Source organism: Emys orbicularis, chromosome 2 (genome assembly GCF_028017835.1).
Source record: "Emys orbicularis isolate rEmyOrb1 chromosome 2, rEmyOrb1.hap1, whole genome shotgun sequence".
Taxonomy (NCBI): domain Eukaryota; kingdom Metazoa; phylum Chordata; order Testudines; family Emydidae; genus Emys; species Emys orbicularis.
The window spans coordinates 123,143,978-123,164,482 of record NC_088684.1 but is presented as its reverse complement, the minus strand read 5'-3'; the positions used below and the strand labels follow the sequence as shown (position 1 = coordinate 123,164,482).

The following is a 20,505-nucleotide window of genomic DNA, read 5'->3' as shown; positions in this document are numbered from 1 at the left end:
GAACCATCCTATTGCCTCTATTTACATATGTTCTTGGCAGCCAAGTATTATAAAGGAGGCAATAAATACTGGACTTCATTGGAGGTGGGAGCCCTGCTAGTGCAGTCTTAGAATGGCAGAGCCTGTCCCTGCTAGTTATTGATGGCAAAATTCACACAATGTTTGTTTCAATCTCACTCCAGCTGAAGAACTACACAATTAAAACCAAACAAAACCTGACCCCACAGCACTTCACATCAGTTCCTTTATTGTTGGTTCAAGGAGCAGAAACAGCAAGACCAAAATCACTGGATAAGATCACTATGGCTGGACAGTTTAGCATTATCAGTCTAAGCAAATATCTGTCCTATTTCAAAGTATTAAAAATATTAGTGTAACCCAGGTTAACTAATAAGACATATGCAGAGTGAAATTCTGACCCCACTGAAGTCAATAAGAAGTTTTACCACTGACTTCAGTGGAGTTGACTTCATTCCTTGTCTTGAATAAGTACTTGCTCAATTATTCCCCAAGAATAACAGTTGTGTTAGCATCGTTCATAAAAATCTGTTAGATGGCTGCCAAGAGCTATTTGTTTGTTTTTTTAAATGGGGACACAGCTAGACACAGAATGAACCAGTCTGGAAAATGAGACAGGGAGAAGGGAAATTTGCAAAAAGCATTTGGAGGTCAGTCAGAAGTCAGTCTTCTTTCGTTTTCCTCTCCCCACGAGATCTTACTACCTGCTGCTAAGCAACCCCAAGTATGAGAACCAAATTTCTAGGGGAATATGTACAGAGATGGAGAGATGCATTAAGCAAGGTGTTATGTCTAGAGATGGACTCAAGTTAAGGAACCCTGCATTTATTAAGGTATACAGGATACAAGGGGTGCTTTACAGTGAACTATGGAAAATGCCATTTGAAGTCTTACGACTTGGAATAAATATTAAATGATCCTGTTATTTAAAACTGTTGCTTAAATTTGAATAGAGGACCACAAAAAGCTGTTTCAGGCACAAGAGAGAAGGATGTTTAGGGTTGCACCATGTAATGTACAGCATCTGTACAAAGCTTGTTGCGTAGAGTGCAAAAAAAATCCCAAGATAGTAAAATGGAAATAACTTTACTGTGTTAATGGCTGCATTTTTTCTTTTTAGGGGGAACAAAATCTGCCATAGAACAGAATGTTGCCAGTTTTGTTGTGCCGGATAAAGAAGAGGAAAGGATGGTCAACAGTGAACCGTGGTACAATCCGTGCACAAAGCTTACGGAACACTAATGCAGTAGCAGCTGCTGCCTCCGTGCCTTCTTCGTTTACCTCCACAAAGGACTTGTGAACAACCTCCGACAGAACTAGGTCATTGCTGGCTGACATTCCAGATAAATCCACCTTGTCGCTGTCAAATGCATCAGCCATTCCCATGCTCTTCAGAACAGGCTTCAGATCATAAACTTGCTCCAACTTAAATCTGGGTAAAAACACCTCCACTTCAGTATAGCCCATCATTTCTGGATTTATCCACTCTGTAAGTTTCTCATAGGTAAGTTCTCTTTCCAGCTACAAGAAAAAAAGGTCACAAAATTATAAGAAAAGCCATGAATTTATACTAACGAAACAATGCCCACTGTGTGTGTTTACACAGTAGAGATTAGCATCCTCTCCTGGTCTGGAATGAATGTTATTGCTGTAGTCACAAGCCAAAAATAAATGACAGTCAGAAACATTCTTATTCTTTTTTCAATACAGTCAAAAGGCCCCCCAGTTAGGATCAGAGCTCCGCTGTGCTATATGCAGGTACCCTCCCAAGACCATCCTTCATGGTAACAAGTTCATGCAATTGCATGTTGTCACTAGTAATGACGTGTACTTGGCAGAGGTGGCTACTGTGGGAGAGGCATTACTATTTCGCTGTCCCTTGCCAGCCCAGTAAAAATATAGCACAGAAAGGAAATCAGTAGCTCTTGAATGGAGGAGCACTTGAGGACTCCCATATGAAGAAATGTTAGGTAGAGGGTCAGATACAGTGAGGGAGAGCCCAATCCACAACAGTTAGAAAGGAATATGGCGGGAGAAATCCATCAAACAGGAATTGATTTTTGTGACAGTGGAAGCTCTCCAGGATCTCCTTCAATCTGTCACTCACTACATTCTGACTTCATCCCAATGCCTGGTCACGAAGTCTCTCTTTTCAGAACTTAACATTTCTCTGGACATCAGAGAGAGCTGGGCTTACTTGACAGTGACACATGGTATTCCCATCTCTTGGGGGACAGATGTAACGCCTCCGCAGCTCTCCCACCCTGTGCTAATACTGATGAGTTCGGAGATTGGGACGTGAATTCACAGATTTAAATGAGATTTTGTCAAATGCTCTTCTCTAGCAGGATTTGAGCTTTGTATTCAGTACAAATGCCTTACCTGCTCCAGGCCAGTGGAATTATCTTGGATTTCATCAGGAAGCAGGATGATCATACTAGTCTCCTTATCAACATAAGGGAGGTCAAGGATTTTGGTCTGAAACTCTCCTACGTATCTCATGTTAAATTTAGCTTCCTTGAACATCATCTGCACTGGTTTGCTCTCATTCTTTAAAAAAAAAAAAAGTATCAGTGTCAACAAGTACTACAGAGCCAGCATATTGGTACTAAACTAGAAGAACTGGGATTCAAATCACATGGGACATCTGAAATTAGGCTGGACAGAGCACTAGAAAATATTGTAGGGAAGGGTCCTACCATTGCCCTTTGGGGTGACAGGGAATGAACCAAAATTCTATCAGGCTTTTCCCATTTGTAATGCCCAGTCCCTTGACATTTATTTTGAGGAAAACACTACAGGTATTTTAGTTGCTTACTGTGTAGCTTCCTATCAACACAATTGTTAAAACACTGGACCTCTGAGCCTAAATAGTTTCACACTAGTAGGCAGAAGATTTCAAACCTCTGAATGTTACATGGCAAATATGGCCACCGCTGCTATCGCCTGTTAATACAGAAAACGAGGGGTTGAGTGGACAGGGGCACAAAGCCAGATTTTCTTAAGGATCTTGCCAGATCTTAGGAAAGGAGCAGGCAGCAAAAACAAACAGTGATCCTGTGAGTAGTTTAAAGAGAGTGGCTATTAGTAGAAAAAGAGAGTGGCTATTAGTATGCTGGAAAGGCTGTTGGGAGTGTTCACGGTTGATATCAGAGAGGAGCCTAAAAGCTCAGTTAGCATCTGGATTTCTGCATGCTTATCTGAACTCCATTTCTGACAGTTCTTTAGTTCACCAATGACTAGTCAGCGTAAGCAGGCTGGGGATAAAAGAGTGAGTTTTACGGTTTGTTCTGGAAGCACTGAGATTTGTGATCATTCCTATGTCTTATAAAGTGAATTCCATAGTTGTGGGTCATCTGCCATCTTCCACTCGAGATTTTGTGACTGACAGTTCTGTAGTTCGTAATGAATTCTTTTAAAAGCTTTATTCCCTGTCATAAAGAAAACACAGTCCTCAAGCAGCTCAGGCCAGTTTCATAGACAGCTTTGAAGATTAGGGTCAAAACCTTAATATGACCCTGTATTCAATGGGGAATCAGCATAGTACTGATTCCCCCTCCCCTCCTCGAAGAAGAAAAGGGAGAACTAAGCAACTTGACAAGTTAGGGCTCTTTCTGGGAATGGCCTGGTATGAAAGATTAGCACCAACTCCCCAGTAGGTCTAAGGCAGGACAATAGCATTCTATCAAATGCTTCAGAGAGATCCAAGAGTGTGAATGTATGTCTCTTATCCATGGACAAGAGCAGGTCATCCATCAACACTACTTGTACTGTCTATTACCTATCAAAGTCTGAAGACCAGATTTGGGGAGGTCCACTATACAGATGGTAAGCGGGTGTATCCACTTGCATTTTCATTACATTATCCACAAATAGGAAGGAGGTTAGACCCCCAAGCAGTAATTAGTAAAGTCCGTGGTTTCCACTCATAGAATCATAGAACTGGAATGGGAAAACTGGGATGCTAGGAAAAGTTGAACAACTTCCTGTATGTGTAGAATCCTGGTTTTCTCACTCTTTGGCCTGCCCTCTGTCCATTGAACCACATTGCCTCCCAAATGTTGTAAGCTGGGAAAGATCAATATATGACTAAACAAGAGGAATACTTCAAACAACCAGTTGTCCTCTGGTAGCAGATTTTATTCCATCTGCATCAGCATCTCTGTTTTGGCTCAGATTTGCTAATGCATTGCTAGATTTGAATATTTTGACACAGGGCCAGTGTTTGCTTCTAATCAGAATATAAAGGTGCCCCCAAAATGCTGTTTAGCTGAAATATTTTATGCAGTAGAAAAAGAATTCACAGTACATTGAGGAATTTCAACATTATGGGCCTGATTCTAGAGTAACTGTTGAAATCAATTTAAGTTACATTGGTGTAAAGCTTGTGTAAATAAGAACAGAATCAGGCCTATTGCTTTACTTAAGCATAAAATTTCCATGGGTTTATTTCTGCCTATGTAGTTCTAAAATGCTTATCGTTAATATAATGTACTTTTTTATAGTTGGCAGAATTTTTCACTCAGAATTTAACACAGCATTGTTTTAAATATTGCGCAGAATTGCACATAATGCAGAAATACGTATATGCTTTGATTTTCTTTTCATGTAAATCGGATTAATTTTTAATGCTTGGGTGCCTAAATACCAATATTCGTTTCTATGAGTGGAAATGTATACTTGGTTCATAGACTCATGCTGATGTTTACTATCTATGTCAGTATTGGAATTAGCACCACCTGAGTAATTTTTAATGTTAACTAACAGTGAAACATGATAATTCAAGATGTAAATTCAGAATATCTGGCAATAAAATAACATTGGTCCATGTTTGTTTGGAAAAAAAAAATAACATGCTACCAAGCTAAAACACTTCCCTTTAAATTTACAGCATCGGAGGAATATATGTCTACAATACATAGGAAGTATTTGAAAACTGGTTTATTTTCCTAAAACGTATAGGTACTAGAATAAGTTTTTGTAAATGATAGTGGAAGGGTTGGTATTTGTACCGTTCAGTAATCAGGTGGATTAATTTACAGTCCTCTTAAACTAATCTTCTGGTTAAGGCCCTGATCCTGCAAACACTTACTCAAGGGTTTAGTTTTAAGCATGTGTGTAATCCCATTGAATTAACAGAATTTATACGATACGATTGGTTCTAATGCCTATCTGTTTTCTTAAAACAAACCAGTTTTAAAAATACCTCCTCTGTATTGGGGATATGTATTTCTCTCACAGTGTAAATTTAAAAGGCCGTCTTTTATCTTGGTAGTATCTGGATTTTTTCCAAACAATCATAGAATCAAAGAACCTAGAAGGGACCTCGAGAGGTCATCTAGTCTAGTCCCCTGCACTCGTGGCAGGACTAATTATCTAGACCATTCCTGACAGGTGTTTGTCTAACCTGCTCTTAAAAATCTCCAATGATGGAGATTCCACAATCTCCCTAGGCAATTTATCCCAGTGCTTAACCACCCTGACAGTTAGGAAGTTTTTCCTAATGTCCAACCTAAACCTCCCTTGCTGCAATTTAAGCCCACTACTTCTTGTCCTATCCTCAGAGGTTAAGAAAAACAATTTTTCTCCCTCCTCCTTGTAACAACCTTTTACATACTTGAAAACTGTTATCATGTCCCCTCTCGGTCTTCTCTTTTCCAGACTAAACAAACCCAATTTTTCAATCTTCCCTCATAGATCCTGTTTTCTAGACCTTTAATCATTTTTTGTTGCTCTTTACTGAACTCTCTACAAATTGTTCACATCCTTCCTGAAATGTGGTGCTCAGAACTGGACACAATACTCCAGCTGAGGCCTAATCAGAGCAGAGTAGAGTGGAAGAATTACTTCTCGTGTCTTGCTTACAACACTCCTGCTAATACATCCCAGAACTATGTTTGCTTTTTTTGCAACAGCATTACACTGTTGACTCATATTTAGCTTGTGGTCCACTATGATCCCCAGATCCCTTTCCGCAGTACTCCTTCCTAGGCAGTCATTTTCCATTTAGTGTGTGTGCAACTGATTGTTCCTTTGTAAGTGGAGTACTTTGCATTTGTCCTTATTTACCTCAGACCATTTCTCCAGTTTGTCCAAATCATGGCTTCTGGGGTGCTGCCTGACTATAGCATGTGTTGGGCTGGGCAATAAAATTCTCTCTCTAAAAGATGGCATCGAGAGATAGTAGGACTTTCAGGCACTCCTGAATGACTTTCACCATCCAGGAAGGTATGAGTAAATATACAATGTGGCTCACATTTCATTCAGTTTCTTGGTATGCTCTTCAGAGTCATGTCACCAGTCCCTGTTTGTGCTACACCTCTACCCCGATATAACGCTGTCCTCGGGAGCCAAAAAATCTTATCGCGTTATAGGTGAAACTGCATTATATCGAACTTGCTTTGATCCGCTGGAGCGCTGCTTTACCGCGTTATATTCGAATTCATGTTATATCGGGTCACGTTATATCGGGGTAGAGGTGTATGTGGAGACAGCCTCAAGAGGATGCATGAGCTTCCCCAAGAAGGAGGGCTGGCCTATCACCACATTGAGAATTACTGTATTATGCCTTGGGGTAGAGTAGATGCACTTTAAGATGAGGAGATTTGCACACTGTGATGTGAGTAGCTAAAAAAAAGAAACCTGATCTAATTTGTGTATCAATTTAATGGTGGAATCCATTTTAAAGCAAAAGTGATCTTGTTTTGATCAAAGTTTGCTGTAAACAGAAGCGTTCCATGTGTAAAAACATCTGAACACATGCGTGTTCCCTTCTGCTTGTAGACAGTAAGGGCCAAATTCTTTTCACTTATTTTTTATACTATCATACCCCTTGGAGTCCCAGTCATGGACCAAGACCCCACTGTGCTAGCAAGAAGACCGACCCTGTCCCGAAGAGCTTACAGTCTAAGTATAGCTGTTTTAGCTCCACGGACTGCAGTAGATTTGCTCCTGATTTACATTGCTTTGAGGAGAATTAGCAATCACCACACATTTTACAAATCAAACCTTATAAAACATGAAGTAGTTGAGCATTTTTCATGTTCCAATTTTATCATTGGGTAAAAACTGAAGCAAAGGGGACCAATTTCTGTAAGTAACCATAATTCTGTGGTAGTTGTGCACACAAAACAGCAACAGATTCGAGGACAGGGATGTTAAATGACTTACAGGTTCTCTAAACACTGAACAATGTATGGAATCCCAAACTGTCTGACACTCATTTATCCACGTTCTTCTCTTACATTTTAAAATTCTGACTATTGTAAGTTCTGTAATTATGTTCAAGGCTACTGTCCTCCAATGCTGAAAAGATACACAGAGAGGTATAGCAGAAAACAGAGAGAGAATGAAGGAAACAAGGGATACAGCCACGTTAATGCATTTATTTGAAAATGTAGTTTCAAAGATGTTTACAATAAACTAAACAAAGGGGTTGTGTTGAGGGGATGGGATGGGAAAGAATAGAGGGTTGTGGTAAAATGTACTTAGGGCAATCCTGATTAAAAGCATTTCTTGTTTTCTTTGGGTGAAAGTGTAGTGAAAAATGAGTGACATTTTCCTACTTCATACCTTGTTAATTTTAAATTGCCTTTCCACAGTGCAATCCTTATTGAATTGGGTTGCCCAGTTGCCTTTGAAGTAGATGGCGTTCACCAAGACTAGTCTGGTCATTGAATCAACAACACCCTGAGCCAACAGATTCTGGATTTTACCTTTAGGACACATTAAAGGAAGCATAGTTTTTAGCTGATACACACCTATCTACCTAGTTGTGTTATTAACTACAGCAGGGGTCCTCAACGCGGTGCCCAAAATTCTTGTATTGTGCAGAAGTTAGAGGCATCCATGTGCACCCACCTACTGGCCGCCGGACAAGCAGACGCCGAAATGCCACCGAGAAGCGGCAACGTCAAGAAGCGCTGCCACCGAATTTCGGCGGCATTTCGGCAGCGACGCTTCTTGATGACGCTGCTTCACGGCGGCATTTCGGCGGCAACGCCTCTTGATGTTGCCGCTTCTCGGTGGCATTTCGGCAGCTGCTTGTCTGGCGGCCACGGTCCTCGGCGGCTAGTCATCCGGCGCCCGCCCCACGGAAAAGGTTGGGGACCACTGAACTACAGTATCCTCTAACATCTGCACAATACAAGAACTACATCTTAATCTGAAGGATTGAGTTCGGTTTTTCTTCTCCTTCTCTTATTGTATCTCTCCTATGGCCATATGCTTTTTAAGCAGGCTTTAGCTGTTTAGAGAGACACTGTGGAACTCTGCAAGCTACTTACCTTCAGTTTTTTCTTCTACCCAGGAATTTATGTATTTTCTGGAATCTTCTGCAGCTCTAGAGAAGTCAAGTTGTTTTAGCTCTGCATGATAGAATTTCTGGCAGGAGTCTATAAATGTCTAGGACAAACAAAGCAGGATGTCTTAACAATATATTTTTCTGGCGTGCAGTTGTAGAAGACTCAAACATAGAATCTACCTTTTCTTCCTCCATCCCTTCAGAAAGAGTCAGTCTTAACACCAACTTGTTGTCACTTCTTTTCAAACTGAACATTTTATTTTCTATTATTACATTCTTAGTCCGAGCAGCCAGCTTACTGACAGATCAACAACAAGACTGCATGATGAGAGTGATGCAATCAATTTGCTTCAGTTTGAGAGTACAAGTAAATTGGTCTCTAGATAACATTTTTTGTAACCCTCCCAGAGTAACCCAAACCTGATCTAGTTTAGAACTGAAATCTCAGGGGGGTTATTTCTATATCTTTTTTGTATAGTATGTGTGGACCATAATAACCTGCTCTTCAGCCTTATGAAAGGTCTACTGTGCAAATGTCAATAGGTCAGTAATTATGTGGTTAGGTCAAAATCATGCTCTCTCTCTTTCCAATTTGTATTTTGAAGTCTTCTATTTTATGGACTAAATGCCAAAGATGCCAAGTTTAAATATTTAATCAGAGTGGTTTTAACTTTAATTGAGAAGAGGCTCTCTGGATCTGAGCCAATTTATACTGGCAATCCCTTTTAGTAATAAAATAACTGTAGATTGGGGAGGGTAAGGTTGATTGCCTTACTGAAAATGTAAGTTTGTTTTTTTGAGTCTAGAACTCAAGTGAGACTTTCAGCTACCTCTTAATTTTCTGAGATGAAAGAAGGGGGTCTGAAAGAGTAAGGTTAAAATCAGGGGTACACTTTTTGGATACATTTTAAAAGGGAAATATATACCCCAGTACCCGTTACTCTCAGCTAAGTCTTTGGAGAATTTCTAATCGCTCTTCTGTCTGATTTAAAAAAAAAAATTATGTGTCCCTTGCTGTGTCCTTTGAATGCATTGTCCAATTTAAGGGGAGGGAAGACCCCCCCCCCCCCAAAGTCACACAATAATGCCTATTCTCCTCCCTGCCCACCATTTGAAGGAAATTCTTAAAATCTTAGCTCCTGGCCAAGAATGCCTGAGTGATTAATGGAATGCTGAAGAGTTGGGGTTTGTTGGACCTTCCATTGACAGCACTCCGTTCCAGTTCTCAAGAGTTCAGAGCTAGCGACTGTCAAACAATCAGTTGAGCACACAAATGTTTGGATTTTACAAGGAGACTTGCTTTGGTTAGTCAGGTCCTGAACTACATAGTGCCTGTAGATTAAAGCCAATCCCTTGATTTGCACTCAAAAGTGGAAACGTAGCAAATGTGTTATAACACAAAAACAAACTGAACGTTTGACTTACTGCAAGAAATTTAAACGTCTTTTCCCCATAGAGCCGGTTGGCAATCCTAAGCACATAATTAGTGCCTGGTTTGTTAATTTCAGAAATAAGTGACTGGTATCCATTATGAATCTCTTCAGCTTCGTCCAGAGAAAGCACCTATAGAAAGAGACAGGAATACACTCAGCATGACCCACATGTGCTGAAACATGTGCTTTGGGACAGGTTAGTACAATGCCTTTCAGCAGCTTAGAGATGAAAGCTGCAGCCTGAACACTCAAGGCAGCCCTAAAAGGGAAAGGATTTCCCATTACACAACACATTTGGAGCTCATTATGTTAGAAGAGAGACACTGCTGAAAAAACATTTTACCATGGAAATAAACATAGCTGTTTTGAAGAGACCTCTCACTCAGTCCTAGCTTTAGGACACATAAAATGAACAGTTCTGGAGAGTTAAAGAAAAACCATCAAGTTGAAATCTAAATTCATGTTTTGAAATGGAGTAAAGTAGCTTCAGGTCTCAGACTCGTCTCTAGAGCCCCAATATCGATTTTTGTAGCTTTATAGTTACATTTTTTTAATTTGTTTCATTGTGCGGAAGAGCCTGACAAACAGGGAAAGTGTCTCTATGGAACAAAGAGTGAAACACAAAGTGCTGTCAAATGCACAAGTATACAAACTGGGGGGAAATGTCCCTTATTTTTCCCTCATCTTAACGGTTACTTGCAACACTCAGAGATTAAAAAAAATTTCAGACAAGGTATGATTTAAGTTGATGGAATCCCTTTCAACAGTCCTTTCCCCAAAGCTTCCAGCAATGTTTTGGAACTATGCCTTCAATTCAAGCACTCCCATAGGATGCTGCTGCCTTTGTCCCTTTCTAACAGGGCCTCCATTTTGCCTTCCATAATGAATTATTTGTTGCATCATTTCACGTTTGCTTTGTTCCATTACCCATTCTTTTCCTTCTTCTACTTTACTAAAATGAAGCACCTGATAGTACAATAGTTAGCATTCTATTGTACTAGAAGGTTCTTTTGGGAGTACATTCAAGAACACATCTGGTTCTTATTTCAGCTTAAATGTTAGTGAAATGAAGAAATGTTATGGAATGACCTAGTGCTCCAGTACATTAGTCATTGCTTTAATGAGCAAGATTTATTTAATAGAGATCAAAAATGGCTCTTCTAGTATGAAACACTGTAGTGAAGTAAGACACCCTGAAAAGCCCTTTATAAGGGAAAACTTTAGCTCTACAGTGCTTTACTGCATGTGGGCAGGCAAATGTCCAAATCAACAAAATAGCCTAAGACCTCAGAGGCTTCCCAAACCAACAGGGGAGATGGGAAGCTCATCGAAGGAAGTATCCCCATAGGACATAATAGGCCCAATTCAACCAAATGCAGTCTGGGATAACTCTGTGGGACATCCATGGTAAGTCTCCGGGCTAAATTCACTGAGATCAGGTCTCGTAGGTCAATGGTTTTAAAATCAAGATCAGGCCATATTCTGCTTTCATTTACATAGATGTAAATCTGACACAATTTCATTGAAGTCTAATAGTTACTCCAGTTTTATACCAATGTAACAGCAGAATTTGTCTCAATGTTTATTTAAACATAACTAGTACTAAAGCTTAAACTTCATCCTCAGTTTGAGTTCAGGTGACACACTGATTAAGATAGTATTTAAAAAAAAAATCAACCTCCCAAATGTTGGATTTGCTGAAGAGTAATAACTGCTAAAAAAAATGCCATGGTATGAATTCCATAACAATTGCAGAGCTGTTGTACTGGTTGATATTTTGAGCAAGAGATTTTACTGACACACAACAAGAGAATGTTCGCACCCACCAGTATATGTAATTTTTAGCAACGTCTGCTAGTATGGTAGTTAATCATTATAAACAAAAGACATATACATCCCAATTCTAAAAGTTCTTACAGATTATAAGGAATCGGTTTCAACTCCACCCTATTTTACTGTTGAAGCTGCAAGTTTAGACAACTCTTCTCCTCCCCTAAGCCAAATATTGTACAAGGCTCTAGTGGACAGCTATAAATCTAGTTTTGAAATTTGTAATTCTCACCCCAGGAAACCAAGCAGACTACACTAAAAACCCACAAGCTAAGAGAACCTAAACGGGTATGTAACTGCAACACAGAAGTCCTTCTTTGCAGAGAGATCTCAGGGCCTCAACTCCATCCTCATCTTCCCTGACTCCTGCCAATTTTGCCACTATTGATCACTCTCCTTTTCTAAATCTTGTTCTCCCTTCACATTTGTGACTCTGTCTCCTGGGTCTCCTCTTAGGACTTTGCTTGACCTTTCAGTGGGACTTCAGGGCTCCATACTTGGCACCCAACTCTTCTTCCCTAGGCCCTCTTTCTCTCTAGAAGTTCTGAGTGCTCACTGGAACAGGAGTTGGCATTAAGAGTTTAATGAACTAGGCCTACATTTTCAAAAGCGACTAGTGATTTTTTTGGTTGCCCAACTTGACACCTTAAAGGGGGCCTGATTTTAAGAAAATGCTCCTGGCTGTTTTTAAGACATATTTAGGTGATTAGTATAATCTGATATTAATCCCAGTGAATGTAATTGAAGAAGTTCTTTTCTAACTCTTGAGGCGGCTAGACAGCTCTCTCTTTTTCAAGGCACCTCAGCTGTATGGTGCCACCAAAATTCTACTCTCAGGCACACAAAGATGATAATGGGAGTTTTCCATAGGTACAAAACATACAATAGAGACCTGTGGTTCAGCTTCTAGACCAAGATTGTCTTAAGTGGTTCAAGTTTATCCAGACATACCTTTGCCATCTGGGCTGCAGTGTTACCTTTTGCACCCAAAAAAACCATGGACAAAGCAGAGGAGATACTCAAAGGAGAAAAGAATAAGTTCTGTGTATTGGCATTTTCACTCAGCTTTTTGAATAGGTTGAGTGCAAAGGTGGTGTTTGCTTTACTGAGATTATCCATGGTTCAGAACCTATAAGACAAAACACAAAGGAAAGATCACATAAGATACAGATTTAAAATGTAATGAGTATTTAATGTGCCAGATTCTCAGCTGGTATAAAGCACCATAACTCCACTGAAGTCAGTGGAACTACTGGTTTTACACCACCTCAGGATATAGCAAAGCATCAAATAAGTTTAAGGATCATGTGTTCTCTCTCTCTCTCTCTCTCAAAATCCGAGTTTATATAAGAGCCTTCAGATAACAAGTGGGACAAACTCACACAAATTGCAAAGTTTTCCAATTCCTTAAGATTCGTGTTGAGTTTCAATAGCATTACACTGTTTTTCAGAAATTCAGTACCTATCTACCAACAAATATAAATTGTATTCATGTGACTAGACAGTCTAGTCACATGAATACAATTTATATGTCATATATGTTTTATATTTCATATTTTATTTTAACATTTAATATATTTTATATAATATTATATTTCATATAATATGTTTTATATTTAATGGTCATTATTGGAGGCATGTTGTTTAAGTCACAGCTGTGCAATACTTAATGCCTCAAATTTACTTTAATCCAACCTGTAGTACATAATTACTGTATTTGAATTAATATTAGATTCTCTGGTGTAAAATAGTCACTGCATGTACTTTATGACCTGGGTTGTTAACTTTCTTAGTCAACTAAAAACTGATTTTGGGTGTAAAGTTCTATAAACACCTGCCTTATTCACTCATTTGCAGTAAATCCACATATTACTTCCTGCTGCTTTCTAGGATAGTGCTTGTCTTCTATTTCAAAGAAGAGTTATGGAGAGCGGATCCTGTGACTATATGTTATAGAGGGGTGGAGTGCCACTTCTGCAGAGATAGGGAGATTGAAGCAAAATGGGAAGAGATATAGGAAAATATAAAGAGAGGGTGAGCAAAACAGGTAAGACGAGAGCTCTTTATTGCAGTCTTCACTCTTTAATGTTTCATCCCTTTCTTTTGTTTCAGTATTTTTAAACTTCCTTTGCTCTTCCCTTCCTGACACCTCAATTAGAGGGCAATTGTTCAGCACTGTTTTTGTTTTATACTCTCAGCCCATCTATTCCTGTCTGCCAGTGACCAACAGGAGATTCTGCTTCCAGCATTTCTCATTCAACCAATTGGGAGACTGACTGCAATCATGACAAGAGAGTATTATCCTTAATTCACATTGTAGTATGACAGAACCTTTGGGATTAAAGAAAGTCTAATGAAGATGAATAGTAGACATATGTGCCCATCCAAGAACACATTAATAATAAAACGAATCAGCGTTGCCACCTAATGACTGTTCTGTAGCTTATATGAAGCAAATTTGGTTGTCTTCGTCCAATACCCCATGAAAAAGAGTCCGCATTGCAGTCTCTTTATTAATCTCCGTAACAAAATGACTTTAATTTTATGCTGCCGCCCGGTAGTTGCTCATTGTAAATACACTTGTGCATAAAGAAATTACTGGAAAGCTCCCAATTAGAGCTGACTGATATCTTTTGTATTTTCAGAACCTATGACCAGCAGGCAATACTAATTGAAATTAATAGTGTGGGGGATTGATTTGATTATTGATATGGCAATAAAAAGCTAGAACAAACTGCAGAGTCTCTACAAAACTGTCAAGGCAACTTTCTAATAACAGTATTCTAAAAGAATATTCAGCTATTTAGAGTATTTCGCAAGTGCACAATTTCAGCGCAGTAGCAAAGAAATCATTATTGTAGAAGGATGGACTGTTGATTACAGAGCTGTTTTGGAATGCGGGACACCCAGTATCAACTCCCTGCTCTACTACAGACTTCCTGTTTGGCCTTGGGCAAGACACATAGGCTATGTCTACACTGCAGTGAAAGACCTGAGGCACAGATATGGCTAGTTTGGGTCAGCTGACTCGGGCTGCAGGGCTATAAAACTGCAGTGTAAAATTCAGGCTCAAGTTAGAGCCGAGGCACTGAGACCCCGTGAGAGGGGAAGGTCACAGTGCCCAGACTCCATCCCATTGTGCCATTGAATCTAAAAAAAAAAAAGAGGGGAGAGGAATTACTGTTGGTCATCATGACATCCAGAGATTACAAATTGGTTCCTGTTGCAGTGTTACCAGAAACTCAAATCAGATCAAAGTCTGATTCAGTCCATGTTTGGTTACCCTAAGTACCACTGGAACATGAGAGACTTGTGCACTGTAAAGCTTAGACTGAATTTAAAAAAGAATCCACAGAGAATTTTACACCACACACACAGGTAAACACTTGCACTTCTCTTGTGCAGATGTCATACATGTTTTAGAGTTTTAATTCCTGCAGAATTTTTTGTTTGTTTTTTGCATTATGTACTTTTTTGGCACTATTAAAACACCTTGAAATTAAATTGCAAGCTGATTTAAATTAAATGTATTATATTACAGAAAAAAGCACAGACTCAGTACTGTCACTTGTTCTTTGTCCTCCTTGACCCCAAATCTAGGAGACACAGGACAGCAAAATATAAATCTGCTAGCTTCTAAATACTTCTGCAAGACTGATATGTCTTGATCATGCGGTCTTATTATCGAAGACAGAAGTTTATCAAAACCCTAAAACAGATAATCGATGTACCAAGGATCAAAGGGGTAGTCGTGTTAGTCTGGATCTGTAAAAGCAGCAAGGAGTCCTGTGGCACCTTATAGACTAACAGACGTATAGGAGCATGAGCTTTCGTGGGTGAATACCCACTTCTTCGGATGCACTCACTCTGGTTCCAAAATAGTGCTACTACCTTGGAAATAGCAGGAATACATTTTGACTCTGTTTGACAGAATATTAATTGACCATCTGGAATAAAGCTCTTTAACGCAGTTTGAGGGCAATGTTACCAAGTAAATGAATCATCTGCCCTTTTCCATTTTACAATAATCCTATTAGGAAAAGAACACTCTTCCCCATCTCCCTTAGAGGAATGCATCTCTCTGTGGTATACAGGTCTAGGTATACCACAGTCCATACTATTAGGCCTAGCCAACCAGATTCCTTTCATGACCATGATACTGGAGCTGCTTTTTTAGTTTCCCTAACACAGTGGAATCTGTATGTGTGCTGGTACAAACTGCTACATGTCAGAGGGAATAAACTTCTGGGATCTCCTAAAACAGCATTGCTTGTATTTCCCCTTTGCTCTGTGTTGTGTAGGATAACTCCCTGCATTACAATGTGAGTTTCCATGCCAAAACAGACAATTCTTTTGGAATTTAGAAAAATTTCTAGATCTATGGTCAACACAGTCCAAGTAAGAAACAATCCTGCAATCCTGACAGCTGCCACAAGCTTTATAGTCTTACAAATCTGCAGTGTATTTTTCCTCTAGTTACTAAAGCCAAAATAGGGAAGAGTGTCAAAATTAGGGGGGGGAAATCAATTTGATAACTGCTAATCTATACATGAGAATAAGAGCTACCTTTTCTAGAATTGATATTACATTTAAAAACTATCACAGAGATATTAAGAGGCTATAATGCTAAAAGAGCACTTCATTTCATATTGTTCATTCATACTCCATAACTTTGCTTGATTCAACTGTTAAATACAGTATTTAAACAGAGATGGACAACATGATACACAAGTGTCAGGTAGCGGTGTGTATCATGTTGTCCATCTCTGTTTAAATACTGTATTTAACGTATACCTAGTCAAGAAATCCAGTTGAATCAAGCAAAAAGTTATGGAGTAGGAATGGGAAACTAGGAGATGTGAGGGATTTGTGTATCAAAGGGCTTGCTCCCCTTCCAAACTGCATTACGTTCAAGCTTCTTGTTCTTGACTTCAAGGTCCTGCATAACTGGTCTACCTTCTTTGGCTGTCCATGCCTCATTTTGCATTCCAACAGCACCCCATGTTCAAACCACCCCGTTCCCTCCACTCTACCAATGCTAGCAAACATCAAGTTGGTATAGGACTCAGATTTTAAGAATCACAGTGGTCTCTCATGACCATCTGCATAACCCTAAGAGCTTCACTCTCCTTATGAGTATGTGAAGATACTTCACACATGCTCATTAAGGGAACATCAACCCCCTAACTTGTGGGGGAACTACAGCATATCTTTTGGAAATACAGCCAATCTTAATTTAAAAGTGTGAAGTGATTGAGAAGCCATCAAGTCTTTTGGTAGATTATTCCAATGATTAATTATCCTGCCTGTTCAAAACTTTACTTTCCATTTGATTTTGTCAAGCTTCAACTTCCAGCTATAGGATCTCGTCATGTTTCTGTCTGCTAGATTAAAGAACCACTTCTACCAAATATCTTCTCTCCATGTTGGCACTTCTCACATGCATGAAACACCCTTCTTGAACTAGTCTGCAAAGCAACTTCAGTCCCCATATTTAAATCTTTCCTGAGGGCCTACTTCATATGTGACACCTACAAGCCAGCTAATTGATTACTTATTTGTTTTAAGGTTTGGCACAGGACCCATAACTTCACTATGTAAGGGTTAAGGATAGCTGGAAATCATCTATTTCTCACACAAAAAAGAGCAAGGGAACAAAATGACATTGTGTTATTAAAACCTTTTGTTAACAAGACACAAACAATTGCAACTTTTTTATTTTGTTATAACCTTCACAGAGTAGAGATCACCCCTTTTTAATGACCGGAAATTGCCGAGGATATTACAATGTTGCTGGAAACAAATAATAAACACTTTAAATCTTTTTTTTTGAATGAATGTCGAAAAACGATTCTGCACTCTCTGAATACTGTGAATAGTTTGAGTTTTTAAAATTCATCTCTCAAGTTTAAAGAATTGTGTATGCATATCTATCTCCCCTTGTGTGGGAGCATAATGGGAGCAAAGGCAAAAGCAGTATTTAACAAGCTGTAATGTTTTTGTAGATACAGGCAATCCTCGGACCTATGACACAATTGGTTCCTTACAATTGCATCATATGTCTTAACATCGTAACTCGTAACTGCAATCTACTCCATTGCGGGACTGAGCAGCGTAAACTCAAAACCTATAATCGTAAGTCGAATCGGGGTGTCAATGTAGAAGTGTCATAGGTGCTGTTCGTCGTAACTCGAACGTTGTAAAGTCGAGGACTGCTGGTATATTGTTATCTTAAAAACTAAGACCCCAATCCTGCAATAAGTCTGCATGTGTGGACCTCTGTAGTCTCATAGAGCTCCATAAGGCAGTTCGTGGGGCTTTATGCCGGGCTTGTTGCAGGATTAGGGCCTAAAGTGTATATATCCATAAGTGGCTCCCTCCCCCCCACATACAGACACCTCAAAAATAAAAAAGCTTGTTTTACATTGAAATAATACATAAGACTATCTGGTGATCACAATGTCACATATCTTTAGATATACAGTTAGCTCTATTTGTAAAAAGGGGGGGGGAGTGAGGGGCCCAGAATGTGCATAAAACAAGCAATGAGTCAGAAAAAACTAATCCCAACATTTCAATTAAAATGTAATTCATGCCCATGGTCTAATCTTCCAATGAGTTTGTACTGTCTGTTTTATAGACTTATTAGTGACACAAGATGGGGGAGGTAATAGCTTTTATTGGACCAAGACATTGCCTTAGGCTCAGTCTAGAATAGCATAGTTTATGCTACTATACAGAGTTTATTAACATAACAGTGGTATGTACACTGCAAGCGTTATTGTCTCCTTCACTCCATGGCTGCAGGGATTCATTTAGAGACAAGTGCGCTGTTTTAGTGGCTCAGTAAATGGCAGTGCCAGGCACCTCCCATCGCCGGAGCCTCTCCCACAAGAGTCAGCAGCCAAGGCGGGGCCCCTGTATATGCAACGGATTTAATAAATCCCAAGTACCAGCATCCTGTGCTGCGTGTACCACACCCACCAGCTCTGTCCTACCCCACCGGCAAGGGAACCAGGGGAGGGTCCTTGGCTGACACTGCAAAACCCAGGGCAAGGTGCACAGCATCACAGGGTTCCTCCTCCACCTGGTCTTACTGGGAGGAGGAAACCACAGGCTGTGCCACCTTCTCAAGGCAGGGAAAGGACCTGAGACACCTATTGTGAGTTGTGGATTCAAGATTCAGGTGTCTGGTCTCTTAGGAGCCTGACTCCTCCCCTGTCCCCCCCAGGCAGACCTGCCCCCCACTCCCGCCCATCCCAGCAGGAGCATAGGGTGCCGCACCCCCGGGCTTGCGGTGTTTCCATCACACACCGGGTTTACAGTTCGGTTCCTGGCTCTCAGCGCCCGGAGCAGCGTCACTGCAAGAGACACAAACTCACCGGACACCAGCGAGACCCCCCCGCCCTCGGCTGCTTGAACCAACCGTGGGGCCGATGCCCGGGGCGGATTCCGGCTCCCAGCGTCTCCTCCCGCCCGCCAGAACCGAGCGGCCCTGAGCCCCAGGCTGGAAACTAAACCAAGTCGCAGCCCCGCTCCCCGCTCCCCGCCCCCGGCTCGGGGTTTCTACCGCGCCCGAGGCAGCGAGCGCGGCAGGACCCGCCCCACACGCAGGCGGCCCCGGACAGAGGGCGCCAGGCCGGGACTGACCCAGGGGCGGTGCTGCGGGACCGGTGCGGAATCGGGCGGCGGCTGCTGCGGGGAGCCGGGTGCGCAGGTCGCTGAAGCGGCTCCGGTGGTGCTGGGCAAAGGGGAGGCGGCCTCGGGCTTGTGTTAGCGCCGCTGAGCCCCGGGATCCCGCCCTCCTAGAGCCCGGAAGCGCCGGGAGCCACCACGGGGCGTTTCATCCCTCAGCCTCCGCCCGTCCCTAATTTCCTGCACCAGCGGGTTTGAGTCGCCCTGTTAGGGTTACATTTCATACATGCTGCTCCCGGCAGTTCATAGAAGCAAGTCGCTAAGGCCCTGTCTAGACTAGGAAAGGAGATGTGTTTGCCAAGTGTGTTAGCGAATATTTCAAATAGCATGATTTTAAACACCCCTGTGCAACCTGATGCAGACAAAACAACGGTCTTTTTAAAAGTCTCAGATGGGTATAACCTGTGCTTAATTTGTGCCAGTCCCGGCACCTCTAGGCTTGGCAGTTCACAGCTCAGGCACCTCTGGGCTTGCTGCATCCGTTATGTATGTAAAAAAATTGCTTCTCCCTGGCACCTCTTTCATTACAAATTAAGTACTGGACATAATCAACCCTAGTTAAGTGACTATCATTTTGGAATGGTAACAAGGAAACTATTAAAAGTGCTTGGAATATCATATCAGAACACAAGTGACAACCCCCCCCCCTCAAAAAAAACCCCCTATAATCAGCTAAATCACCCATTTCGATAGTAGAAACATAATCTCAGCATGTTTTTTTTTATTGCTTTAAGTGCAAGTCATACACTAGAGTTATGGAGTAAAATATCAGCTAAAAGCACATTGGGATTTGGATAAATAACAGGAATATCGTTGCTGAAATGCATGCTTGAAATGAAAGCCTATTTTTCTACTTTATTGGTGATACAGGTATCTAGGAATGGTTCAAATTACAGCTAGTAATTACATTAACAACACATTACTGTTGTTTGAATGCTGCAGGTTTCATCATATGTCCATAAGCATTATAGTCAGACAGGAGGCATGCTGGTGAAAGTTTTCATATCAGTTGTGCTCATCAGACCTGTTAGACAATCTAATTTACAAACGATCAGGCACAGGAGCTGAGGGGTGGAAACATTATCTGAGATGACAAGTTCACTGGCTGGGGAGGCTAGGCCAGTTCACTGACTCTATGCCAACATTGTCAGAATGTTTAATGCCTCATCCAGAGTCCTTCCTCTGACATCAGTAAAAACTGAAATGGGCTCTTAGGGAGGTAGAGTA

The 20,505-nt window shown here is 40.8% G+C and overlaps 1 protein-coding gene across 1 annotated transcript; it reads right to left on the bottom strand.

The window, feature by feature from the left end:
* Positions 1-230: 230 nt before the first annotated feature.
* LOC135875139 (serpin B6-like) lies at positions 231-19,307 on the bottom strand. Its single transcript, XM_065400129.1, has 7 exons — positions 19,234-19,307; positions 12,535-12,712; positions 9,746-9,883; positions 8,304-8,421; positions 7,591-7,733; positions 2,401-2,568; positions 231-1,539 (listed from the first exon to the last, which is right to left on the bottom strand). The coding sequence occupies exons 2-7, from the start codon at positions 12,700-12,702 to the stop codon at positions 1,135-1,137; spliced, it is 1,140 nt and encodes a 379-aa protein (XP_065256201.1). The 5' UTR covers positions 12,703-12,712; positions 19,234-19,307; the 3' UTR covers positions 231-1,134.
* Positions 19,308-20,505: the final 1,198 nt, after the last annotated feature.